The 13096-nt window shown below is 43.0% G+C and overlaps 1 protein-coding gene and 1 pseudogene across 1 annotated transcript; both read left to right on the top strand.

Annotated features, from left to right (window-relative positions):
• Positions 1–666: 666 nt before the first annotated feature.
• Positions 667–6025, top strand: LOC122124044 (olfactory receptor 13C7-like). The gene is made up of 3 exons (XM_042698659.1): positions 667–788; positions 2103–3045; positions 5990–6025. The coding sequence occupies exons 1-3, from the start codon at positions 667–669 to the stop codon at positions 6023–6025; spliced, it is 1101 nt and encodes a 366-aa protein (XP_042554593.1).
• A 3190-nt stretch (positions 6026–9215) lies between these two features.
• Positions 9216–11896, top strand: LOC122124039 (annotated as a pseudogene).
• The last annotated feature ends 1200 nt before the right edge of the window (positions 11897–13096 follow it).

Raw genomic sequence — 13096 nt, 5'->3', positions numbered from 1 at the left:
ATGGTATGCAGTGGCAGGAGGCTTAAGTTATACTAGTATATTTGGTGTTACGTTCTGAAGTTTTCACATTTTGCTTCATTTCTTGGAGCTACACACATGCACACACACAAATACACACAAAACGCACACACACACACACACACATACACACACACACACGTGGTCCAACAGGAGCAGAGGGAAAGGAAAAGAATTCTTCCTGATTACTTCTACATAATTGGATCTTGGGGACGTTGTCCCAGCAGTATAAAAAGTTTATTGACTGTACTATTCCATTTCCAAACTTTGAATCCCTTTAGGGAGCCCAACAGTTTCCATGTCTTTCTAATACACTGGCTGTTCATTAGGAGATTTTTGCTAAACCTTGAAAGGAGATAGAGTGGGAAGAACTAGTTTTCCCTTTTCTTCCAATCAGAGGTCACCTCAACATAGGCCCTTTCAAGCCCATGCTATTTATTTCTGGTCCATGTGCTCTTCCTAAGTCACACAAACCTTTCTCAGCCAGGGTCCTTTTTCAGGTAAAGTAAGGATTCTTACAAAAATAATACTCAGTCTTTTATTAGCACAGTAACATTTCTAACTTCTGACTTGATTTTCCAGAGGTATTAGGGCTTGAGAGGGGGAAGAAATGAAACAATTTCACTGATAGCACCAAGATTGAGGGTCATGCAGAAGCCCTTCTTGGGTCTGCAAAATCTAGCTGGCAATAGCCCTAGGAAAAGTTCAAGGACTCATGTCACTCCCCTCAAAAGGGAGATAGCCCCGCCTTCTGATGACCTCCTGCAAAGGCAAGCAATTCACAAAAGAAGTTTAATCACCTTGGAGTAAGAAACTCACAAAGCGGCTGGCTTGGTTCAGTATGATGCATTTCTGATTCTCAGAGCTCTAAAGGTATGGAGCAGGTTGTTTGGGAATGTAGTGAGCTCTTCCTCACCAGAAATGATCAAGCTGAAACTGAAAAGCTATGAATCAGTGTTGTACAGAAGAGGATCTAGAATGGGAGAGACGTTTGGGCTCAATTATTTAGGAGTACACTCAATGCTGAACCTAACTTTTGTGTAAAATACTTAACAGATGAGACAAAACAACAACCAAACTCCCCAAACCTCGAAGACTGCTATATTCACTGATTCCTACGTAGACACTCTGCCTGAGGGAAGGAAACTTAATAGAATGAAAAAAACAAAAACAGTACTGCTCTTAGGCAACTGCCTAAGAGAAGTAGGAGCTGTGAGTCACTATAGTTTATAGGGGCTAACTCTGTTTATCTCCGTGAAATACTAGGTTCAAACTACGAGGGATCTATTAGAATATCCAGAACATTAAGTCACCTTGGAAACCTTTCCCCTTTCATTTGCCTCTTCCAGCGACTAATCTTCACTTTTTCTTAAAGACCCAATTGGATTCTGTATTGCCAAGACAGCCTTCTTTGCTCCCTGTTCCCATCAATACCCAGAGTACCTTTGGATACTTCAGCCTCTAGTGAATTTTTATATTTCCTCCCTGCCAGGTAGTGAGCTCATTTAAGCCTGGGCTGATGGGTCACTTCTGATCCCCACAGAAATTGTTATGCCAATATACAGGCTGATAAACAAATATTTTGGTGAGTGGATGTTCTTACATGATGGATAAATTAGTGGATAGATTAATGGATGGATGGATTAATGTATAGTGTATATAAGCAGAGTGACTGGTGTTGGGAACAATCTTGGGAACAAGAGCTTGTTTTTTGTTAAGAATGATCTGGAGAAAACCAGTCATAACGTAAGGTTCCCAAACCATGTCACTAATATCTGTCACAAAGTGATTTTTCTGTTCAAATAAATGAAGTGCCATTTATATGTAGCGTCACTAAATAAATATGCTGTGTGACCTGGTCACTGAATGAATGCATTAAATTATCAGCAATCATTTTAGACCTTGTCAAATTGGCCTTATGCTCCCAAATATTTCCTGATTTTCTTGTTCCTTTTTCTTGGAAAGAAAAAGAAACTGTGGGCTTTTAGGATTCTTTTAAAATCACTCAGACCAAATGCTCTGGCCCTCTGCAAAGCAAAGAGTGTTGAGTTTGGACCTCTAAGTATTTTCTTCAACTGATAAAGGAGACACATTATCGAAAATGTCAACCAGAACACATCCGTGTCAGAGTTCATTCTCCTGGGCCTCTCAGCCCACCCAAAGCTGGAGAAAATGTTCTTTGTGCTCATCCTGGCCATGTACCTGGTGATCCTGCTGGGCAACGGGGTGCTCATCCTGGTCACCATCTTTGATTCCCACCTGCACACACCCATGTACTTCTTCCTGGGGAACCTCTCCTTCCTGGACATCTGCTACACCACTTCCTCTGTCCCCCTCATTCTTGACAGCTTCCTGACCCCCAGGAAAACTATCTCCTTCTCAGCCTGTGCCATCCAGATGTTTCTCTCCTTTGCCATGGGAGCCACAGAGTGCGTGCTACTGAGCATGATGGCATTTGATCGCTATGTGGCCATCTGCAACCCCCTGCGGTACCCTGTGGTCATGAGCAAGGCTGCCTATGTGCCCATGGCCATCAGCTCTTGGGGAGCTGGCATCACCAATTCTGTAGTACAGACATCCCTTGCAATGAGGCTGCATTTCTGTGGGGACAATGTCATCAACCACTTCACCTGTGAGATCCTGGCCGTGCTGAAGCTGGCCTGTGCTGACATCTCCATCAATGTCATCAGCATGGTCTTGGCCAATGTGATCTTCCTGGGGGTCCCAGTTCTGTTTATCATTGTCTCCTACATCTTCATCCTCACCACCATTCTGAGGATCCCCTCGGCTGAGGGGAGGAAGAAGGCCTTCTCCACCTGCTCTGCCCACCTCACTGTGGTGATCATCTTCTATGGGACCATCCTGTTCATGTATGGAAAGCCCAAGTCCAAGGACCCACTGGGGGCAGACAAGCAGGACCTTGGAGACAAGCTCATCTCCCTCTTCTATGATGTGTTGACCCCCATGCTGAACCCCATCATCTATAGCTTGAGGAATAAGGACGTTAAGGTTGCTGTGAGGAATCTGGTGATATTTCAAAAGCACTTCATCTTGTGATGTTTGGAAGACAGATATGGTTCTGTGACTCTTGCTTGCTTCTATGAATCTCACAAGACTGTGTTTCCCCAAAAGATGCATGTGAAGCGTGATTACCAGAAAAATGAATCCTCATGTACTGAGAACTTTGTATGTTCCGGGACACAATTAAAAGAGTAAGAGCTGCATTTGGTGAGGTTGTGACTGAGCGATGGAAATGGGGGTCTCGTTTAGGTGCCATAGCATGGGCCTATAATCTGGAGAGTTGAGCGATGGACACTGGGGGAAGAAGAGAGAAGGACACCCTTGCAGCATGAGGGATGCTGGATGAAAGTCATGTCCTGGGGTGAGGTCGCTGGCTGAGAGAAATGGGAAAACCACCAGGCTGAGCCAGTGCAGTGGGCAATCAGGAGAGGTCTGGGGTAAGTTGAAGGAACATCTCAGCTACTTAAGAAGGAGCCAATGTATTGTGCAGGAGAGAACTTTTAGTGTTTGTCTTCCACGAATAAATAACTGGATGAGCAATTTGCTTAGCTGCCTTGATTTCATACCTGTGGGGAACACAGGCAGCAAAGATGGCGCTGAGAGGGAGTTGAGTGGGCAGAGCCCAATTCACCTTACGTTCAGTGCGTAACCAGCCCGGGAAAGCTTAGGTGCATGATAGGGTGTGACCTTGACAGTGATTGGTTCCTCTTCCCCCCCTGCCATGCCACCCGCCCTTTTTGGCTTTAAAAAGGGCTGCTCTGTGTTGTTAATAAACGAGTTTTCTTCCTGCTGGATTTGGCTCCCCGCTGTGTTTGATTGTCTCCCGGGCTGAGGGAGGCTGGGGAACGAGTGGCTCACATCTTTCCTCGGACCCCGACTGTCGTCTGTCTTTCGTGAGACGACGAAGACCCAACACATACCTGTATCTCCGTCTTGCATATAGTATCTCCTCACTGCAGAAAGCTTGCAAACAGCTTAATAGTTCACCAACATAATAAGATATCAAGCGCTACTAGGGCCAGAGCTGTCCAGAGTGAACTTGTGTTTATCAAAGAGTATTAGAGGCCCAGGCAGTAGTGTGGACCCTTCTCTTCCACCTCTTCCTGAGCTTCCACAGCTCAGGAGTAGGGAACTAGGGAGTGGTTGACTAGGAAGATAAGAAGCAGAGAGAGAAAGACTCCAAGCCTGAACCTCAGGGCCCCTCATTACTCATCTGTGACTTTCCTAAATCTTGCTGTCACTGGCTTTGCTCAGCAGGGGGCAGCCTTTGCATCCTGAGATGCCGACAAGAAGGAAGCTGGCAGAATTGCTCAGGCCAGAAACCCTGAATTCTGCACCTTGCTCAGCTCAAAATACATGTTTCTAGTATCTCTAATGCACTAATATGCCTGATTATAATGCCAGATGCTTGAGATTAGGAGGATCAGGGTTTGAAAACAGTCCCGGCAAAAAATTATCTCAACAAATAAACTGGTTGGGATGATATTGATCAAGATGAATTGTACTCACAAACTGACATGTTGAATTGAAATTGAATCCTTTGTACAACTACTTAAAGATAATAAATAAATAATAAATAAGCTGATTGTGGTGAGTTGAGTCTATAATCCCAATTTCACAGAGGGCCAGGTTGGAGGACTATGGTTTAAGGCCAGCCTCAGCAAAAAACACAAGATTCTGGGGCTGGGAAGGTAGCTCAATGGTAGAGCACTTGCCTCGCATGCATGAGGCCCTGGGTTCGATTCCTCAGCACCACATAAGCAGAAAAAAAAAGCCAGAAGTGGCGCTGTGGCTCAAGTGGTAGAGCGCTAGCCTTGAGCTGAAGAGCTGAGGGACAGCACCCAGGCCCAAAGTTCGGGCCCCATGACTGGACTCCCCCCCCCCCCCAAAAAAACCCCACAAGATTCTATCTGAAGAACAGCTAAGGCAAAAAAAGGCTGGGAATGTGACACAAGTGGTAGAGCACCTACCTGAACAAGGCCATGAGATCAAACCTAAATACTGTTAGAAAGAAAGAAAGAAGAAACAAAGCAGAAAGCAAGAGAGAGACAGAGACAGAGAGACAAGAGAGAGAAAGAGAGAGAGGAGCAATTCAGAAAAGAGAGGGTTACTGAGTTGTTGAATATTTGGAAAGATGGAGCCATAGGCAGAAGCTACATATCTGAACTCCATGTTCACCAAAGATTGTCTTTCCTTACAATATGAGCTATTTTTGTTTATTCATAAAATTGATGTTCTACTAAATTGTTATCTGCATTAACAAATTTACAAAAGCTGAAATTTGGAAAGATTGGATAAAGATCAAAAAAGGTTTTTACAAAAAGAACTGTCCAGAAGTCATTTAAAAAACCAAAAACCTAAAAGCAAAAAAGGTTGGAGACATGGCTCAGGTGGTAGCGTGTATACATGGCAAAAAGGAGGCTCTGGGTTCAAACTCTAGTACTCCCCATAAATATATTAAATAAGTAAGTAAACAAGGTAAGATAGAATAAGATAAAATAATAAAGTGGATGAGTAAGAGGGAACGCCTCTGCTTTGGGGATGGAACATTATGTTATTCTGCAGCCTGGAACTACACTATAAGCTTTCCCAGGGCTCCAGCCTGCTGCAGGCACTTGTAGGGATTTCTCAGCCTCCATAGTCACATGAGCTAGTTCCTTAATTCATACACACACACACACACACACACACACACACACACACACACACACACACACACACTTGGTTCTGTTTTATCAGAAGAATCACATGAGCTAGTTCCTTAAAATTCACACACACACACACACACACACACACACACACACACACACACACACACACACACACTATTGGTTATGTTTTATCAGAAGACTCCTAGTTAATAAATCCACCCAAACACCAGTCATTTATGAGGACTGAATAAAAATACATTTAGATACAACATGTATATACAATATATCCTTTGCAGAAGCTTTCCAAGAAGGTGCTCCACAAAACAAGAGAATAAGCCAAGAAACTGGGGGGGGGGGGGGGGGGAGAGAGAGAGAGAGAGAGAGAAGAAACAGAAGCTTCCATCTATTAGACTGGCTAAAAATCTCCAGAGCTATGGAAATAGGCTATTCTCCTGTCTATAAGGAAGGCAGCAGCTCAGAGGGAGGCCTGAGATAGACCACAGAAGGAATTCCTTCTCTGGACTCCTGCTGCTAAATGCCATTCCTTTGAGGATATGTTTGCAGCCCACACTTTTTCCTGTACCTGCCATATCTTGAAGGAGCAATAGCAAAATTCCCTCTTCCCTCTTCCTGCCTTGCTGTTGGGGCTAGCTGAGGCACTCATTCCCCACCCATGGTACTCTGCTTTGACCTGTTCCTAAGAATGAGAAGGGAACCAAAGACAGAAAAATATCACATAACCCACTTCTCTAATAATATTTAGTATCAAATGTCTGATTTACCCAGATAATGAAAATGGTAAGTATAGATAAATAGATGATTGATTGACAGACAGTAGCTAACATATGTAATAGCTTACTCTCTGTGAGTACTCCTTTATTTATGAAAATGAAAGCAATTCTATTCACATTTTCATTGGAAGAATTAAAAACATACAGTATTGTAAACCTAGGCTTGGGCTCTATGGTAAAGCACTTGGCTAGAGAAAGAAAAGACTGAAAAAAGAAAAGGAAAAAAAGAAAGAATGAATGAAAGGAAGGAAGGAAGGAAGAAAGAATGAAAGAAAGAAAGAAAGAGACCCATCACTGGCATATAGAGGATTAATTTAAGGGGATCTTGGTTAGTTGTTAGATGTAATTTTAGGATTCTCTAAATCTTGGAAACAAGAAATTATTTTACCCTGCCACCCCCGCCCCATCCCCAAGGGAACTTCCATCTCTGGGTTCCTGAGTCTATGATTGGCAGGCTGGGTCAGGGCCCCAGCATGGGCACAGTGCAGTTGGGGGTTGGACAGCTCAAAGCCATTGCTGCCTGAAACCAGGGATTTAGTCAATCTCAGCCTCTCTCTCCTTAAACACACCAATTTGCCATTTCCCAGAGGAGGAAGATTATTATCTAGTCTCACCCTTGTAGACTGTTGGCCTTAGAGAACTCAAATCTATAAATAATGCAGGTCATCTCCATCAGGGAAAAAAAAAGTGTTTATATTCTCAAGTAAATAATGGCACTTTTTCCTTTTTATTAAAAAAGGCAGGCATGAAGGTATACATCTGTAATACCAGCACTTGGGAGACTGACACAGAAAGATTACAAGTTTAAGGGTAGCCTAGCTTATGTAGGAAGACCGTGTCTCAAAAGAAAGAAAAAAGAAAAAACATCAGCAATTTTTATTGTATTTTTTTTTTGTCTTTTCTTTTTTGGTACTGGGGATTGAATCCAGGACATTGCACTTGCTAAGCAAGTGCTTTGCCTCTGAGCTACATTCTAGCCCCTTCTTGTATTTTTTTAAATGGAATAACTCACTGCACACTGATCTATTTGTAGGTGGTAAAACAATAAAAGAACTCTAAAGAAAGTATTTTTTTCCTTATTGTCTCATCACAATGTACCCAAAAATAACAGCTTAAGCAAGGGTGGAAAACATCTGGCCCACAGACCATGAGGCCCTTGGAACCATTTGGCACATGATAGGATAGACGCATCTGCTGCTAGTTGGCTGCCTGTGGCCCATCTGTCTGTATTGATCATTTTGCATGGCCCACAAACGATATTAAAAATATCCAAATGGCCCTTGTCAGAACAAAGGTTCTACCACCCATGAGACCTCAATTATCACCCCAAAATTCTATAAATGAGAAACCTAGGTAAGCTAGACTAGGTGCTAAAAAAGAAAAAAATATCCTCTTCCAAGCTCATTCAAGTTGTTGGCAGAATGCAGTTTCTTGATGGTAGACTGGCCCTCAGTTTCCCTTTCTGGCTATTCCAAGGACTCACCAAGGACTCATGGGTAGCAACTTATGGCAGCTCTTTGGTCTTTGTGTTCCTTCCTTCTTTCAACTCAGAAATGGCATGTGGGATCCTCTCCAAGTGTTCAAAATGTCTTTTCACCTGATTGAATCAGACCTGTCTGCATAACCTCATCTTAAAGTCAACTGATGCAGGTGTTTAATACACGGAACGGATACGCACCCTTTACAGCAGTGTTCACTGAGGTCATATCTGGTCATGAGGTCATGGAAATCATGGGGTAATGCGCGGTCATTAAAAGTCTGCCCAGAATGAAACTATTTCTACAAAAGTCAGAATAGTGATCACTTTTGGAAGAAAGAAAAAGGAATGTACTTTGAGAGGGAAAGAGAGAGGCTTCTAAGGTACTAGAATGGAGAGCAGACAAGGATGAAGGCTGCCTAAGACTACTGGAACACTTTTTCTTTTCTTTTCTTTTTTTGGGGGGAGGTGCTTGTCCTGGGGCTTGAACTCAGGGACTGGGCATTGTCCCTGAGCTGTTTTGCTCAAGGCTAGTGCTCTACCACTTGAGCCACAGTTCCTTTTCTGGCTTTTTTTTTGGGTGGGTGGGAGGTAGTTAATTGGAAATAAGAGTCTCACAGGCTTTCCTTCCCAGGCTGGCTTCAAACTGCAGTCCTCAGATCTCAGCCTCTTGAGGAGCTAGGATTACAGGTGTGAGCCACAGGTGCCTGGCTTAGAATACTAATATTTTTGTGGTATGTATATATTTAAAATAGTTTATTGTGATGTACAGAGGGGTTACAGTTTCATAAGTCAGGTAAAGAGCCCACTTCTTTTTGGACAATGTCACCCCTTCCGTCACTCTCTCCCAGTTTTTCCCTCCCAGCCCCAACCACAAGTTATATAGTTCATTTTCTACATAGTGTGTAGTGAGTGCCATTACTGCATTTGTTCACCTTTTGTCCTACCATTTTTTGGGAACACTAATTCTTAATCTGAGTGAGGATACGTTGTTGTTTTTTTAAACAGTGCACATACTTTTTTATATTCTTCTGTAGAAGAATATAAAGAATTCTTCACAGGAAAATCTCAGTATAAGGCATAATGACTTACATCTATGAATATAGCATATATTTGATTTTAAGATATTTAAAAGCCATATATATAATACACACACACACACACACACACACACACACACACACACACACACATGGTGTTTTTCATTTGTGTAAGAGGTACAGCAATACTCCTGAAGATAGGCAAGTCTTGCACCCCATGAACATCTATGCCTGTGAGCTCAACACATGTGCACTTACCATCCCTAATGAGAATGAAATAAGAAGGAGAAAGCTAAACTGTAGTTTAAGAAGCCAGAGCATATTAGGAAACAATGGACCAAGTTGAAGATGCTTCTGGCTGCTGCTGGCTGCTGTGATCATAGCTGTTAGCTTTGGATCTTAGAAGCAGAAGGTTTCAGATCTCAGCTAGTAAACTAGCCACACTCTAACCAAGGTGCAGATATGGGATACTCATGCACACACACAAGTAAAGACTTCAAACAACAGTACATCATTTTTGTGATTAGCCATTTTTTTAAAATTGTGGGGCCTGTGTGTGTGTGTGTGTGTGTGTGTGTGTGTGTATGTGTGTGTGTGTGTGTGCTGGGACTGAGCTTCTTTTGCTCAGTGCCACTTCTGGCTCTTTCTGAGTAGTTTGTTGGAGATAAAGAGTCTCACAGCCTTTCCTGCCTGGGCTGGCTTCAAACCTTGATCCTCAGATCTCAGTTTCCTGAGTAGCTAGAAAAACAGGCATGAGCCACTAGCGCCTGGTACATCCCATCTTTTCTCCAGGCCTAGTATGGTATCTTGTAAGAGGTGTATCCCAATGGGGCTCAGCAGAAGGAGTAGGAAGGCAGAGAAGAAGTAAAGAATTTCTGGGGAGACTCAAGAATAATTAGATCTTAGGGATATAATCCCACGTGTATTGCAAGTTTCTTAACTTTCTCACTTCAGTTTTGAAACTTTAAATCACTTCAGGGACTAGAAGAATCCCAATAGTAGAGTGGGATTTAAATGGCTTTTAATGTGCACTGAACAATCTTGTGTAGATTTTATCCAACATAGAACAAAAACAAGAAAACTTTGCTTACACTCATTTTTAGGTGCTTATTCCTTTGGTTGCTGCTTTCTTACCAGAGTGGCTATTTTTGGCTTCTGGTCTATTCTGAGACCTCAGAGAAGTGATTTGCTTTATCACCATGTTTTCTAAAAAAAAGTAAGAGAGCAATTTCAAAACAATATAGACACTCTTGAGAAAATCCCCATCTCTGGCTTTCTTCCCGGTATTAAGTGGCATGAAGGGACCTTGAAGGAAAGGAGAGGAAAGGACGTGTCAGTAGTGTAAGAGCAAGGCCAGGCACGAGAAATTCATGAGATATTCTACCCAGAATATCTCCAACAATAATCTGTTCCAGATTGAGCAGTTCTGTAGAAAAAGGGACCTGACATTTCCCATATACCAATAAGTGCCAGTGATGGGAAATGCCAGTTCATCTAATAAATGTGCCAGAAATGTTTGGCAAGTGTATGCATAGCTCCTGGCCCTACATATGTGAGAAAGGAAGACAATTTCCAAGAGTGCTTACAAGGGAGAATACTCAAAATTGAATATTCTCACCAGGGTTTTCTATCAGTCCTAGGCTCCAAGAGGGAAAAATTCTAATCAAGGATAATATTTCCAACCAAAGTTGAATAAAATGAACCCACACATGATGCCACATGAACTAAATGCCTTGAATATGATGGGAAAATTAAATCAAAGCAAGTGACCTCAAACCTCTCTTCAGGGTGACCAATATCATGAAATAGTTACTGATGAACCCCCCTGCATTTTGTTTAGACCATAGACAGCTTGCGTCTACAATTGGACCTGTGCTTCAATTGCTCAGCAAGGAAACATTTCCTTCCTGCATCCCTTGACACATTAGGCATCAGAGAATCATGAACTTGACCTTCTGAGTTCCTCCAAGTGATATAGGAGACCACATGGTCAAATAAAATGAGACCTCTCCTGTGGCAGGGTTCATTCTCCTGGGCCTCTCAGCCCACCCAAAGCTGGAGAAAATGTTCATTGTGTTCATCCTGGCCATGTACCTGGTGACTTTGCTGGGCAATGGGGTCCTCATCTTGGTCACCATCTTTGACTCCCACCCATGTACTTCTTCCTGGGGAACCTCTCTTTCCTGGATATCTGCTACACCACCTCTTCTGTTCCCCTCACTCTTGACAGCTTCTTGACCCCCAGGAAAACCATCTCCTTCTCAGCCTGTGCCATCCAGATGTTGCTCTCCTTTGTCATGGGAGCCACAGAGTGTGTCCTCCTGAGCATGATGGCGTTTGATCGCTATGTGGCCATCTGCAACCCCCTGTGGTACCCTGTGGTCATGAGCAAGGCTGCCTATGTGCCCATGGCCACCAGCTCCTGGGCAGCTGGGAGCGCTGCCTTCCTGGTCCAAACATTCCTTGCAATGAGGCTGCATTTCTGTGGGGAACAATGTCATCAACCACTTCACCTGTGAGATCCTGGCCGTGCTGAAGCTGGCCTGTGCTGACATCTCCATCAATGTCATCAGCATAGGGGTGACCCATGTGATCTTCCTGGGGGTCCCAGTTCTGTTCATCTCTTTCTCTTTCATCTTCATCCTCACCACCATCCTGAGAATCCCCTCAGTGGAGGGGATCCTCTGCTCTGCCCACCTCACTGTGGTGGTTGTTTTTTATGTGACCATCTTGTTCATGTGTGGGAAGCTCAAGTCCAAGGACCCACTGGGGACCAACAAGTCAGACCTTGCAAATAAACTTATCTCTCTCTTCTATAGGATGCTGACCCCCATGCTTAACCCCATCATCTACTGCCTGAGGAATAAGGATGTGAAGGTTGTAGTAAGGAATCCGTGAGTAAGAAATATTTCATCCCGGGGCTGGGAAGGTGGCTCAGTGGTAGAGTGCTTGCCTTGCATGCATGAGGCCCTGGGTTCAATTCCTCAGCACCACATAAGAAAAAAGAAAAAAGCCGGAAGTGGCACTAGCCTTGAGCTGAAGAGCTAAGGGACAGCGCCCAGGCCAGAGTTCAGGCCCCACTACTGGACATCCCCCAAAAAAAAGAAAAAAGAAAAGAAATATTTCACCTCATAATGGTGGAGGGGCCCCAGTTGTCCTGTGCTCACTGACTTCTCCCTCTGGAACATTCCAGAGGATGAGATCACCATGGGAGGGCCAACTTCATTAAAGATTATGTAAGTGATCTGATTAAACCAAATGGCTCTGTGTGAACAAGGAGATTTGATGGAACTTTCTTCCAGCTCATTCTAGAAACAGTTCCACAAGTGTACACAGTTACTCACTTGTTCTCCAAGTTCTCATGCTGTCATGGGCACTAGCCAAACTAAGCCCAAGGAAGTGACTCTTGACATTTTTATTGTTTAGCAACTTAAAATCTCTAGTTCTCACATATCCTATTCAACTGCTTATTGCCTGTTTTTGGAATATACATTAAATGAGTCTTTACTTTTATAGCAAGTAGTACCTTGAGAGTCAATACTATCTATATAAAATAACACCTGGTTTATATATCTTTCCCTCACTCTATTCACTGTGATAGAAGTACTTAACACATTTTTCTTATTCTGAGTTGTTCTCTCCCTAGGTCTCTGTCTGTTGTTCTTAATCAAGGTACTCAACAGATATCCATTTATTTCCTAAATGTAGTGGGGAGGTGAGAAAGGTATAGAAAAACTGAGGCTTGGTCTGTTTTCTTGGACCAGGGAGACAGCACTTGATCTGTTGTCTTTCTCTTTATGAAGTTTTCATTCAGCCTGAATTTGTTCCTCGGTAGCAGGGTCCTCTTATGTATGGCCAAAGTAATGTAAAAACTCACCATCAGCAAAATCATTGGCATCAACCCAAAAGAGAAGAACAAAAATTAATGATCAAGCAAGTGGTCTTTGCTGAAAAAAAAAAAATTAGTGCATATAGTTGCAGGAAAAAATGGGTCTTAAGTTTTAGCAATATTCTCAGGGGAATTGAGGGGCTATTGTCTTAAGAGCAAACTGTGTAAGAGTCCAGGAAGAAATGTGAATGAAACACAAGTACATTTTA

Source organism: Dipodomys spectabilis, unplaced genomic scaffold, assembly GCF_019054845.1.
Source record: "Dipodomys spectabilis isolate Male_0828 unplaced genomic scaffold, ASM1905484v1 ptg000006l, whole genome shotgun sequence".
Taxonomy (NCBI): domain Eukaryota; kingdom Metazoa; phylum Chordata; class Mammalia; order Rodentia; family Heteromyidae; genus Dipodomys; species Dipodomys spectabilis.
This window is presented reverse-complemented; position numbering and strand designations above follow the sequence as displayed.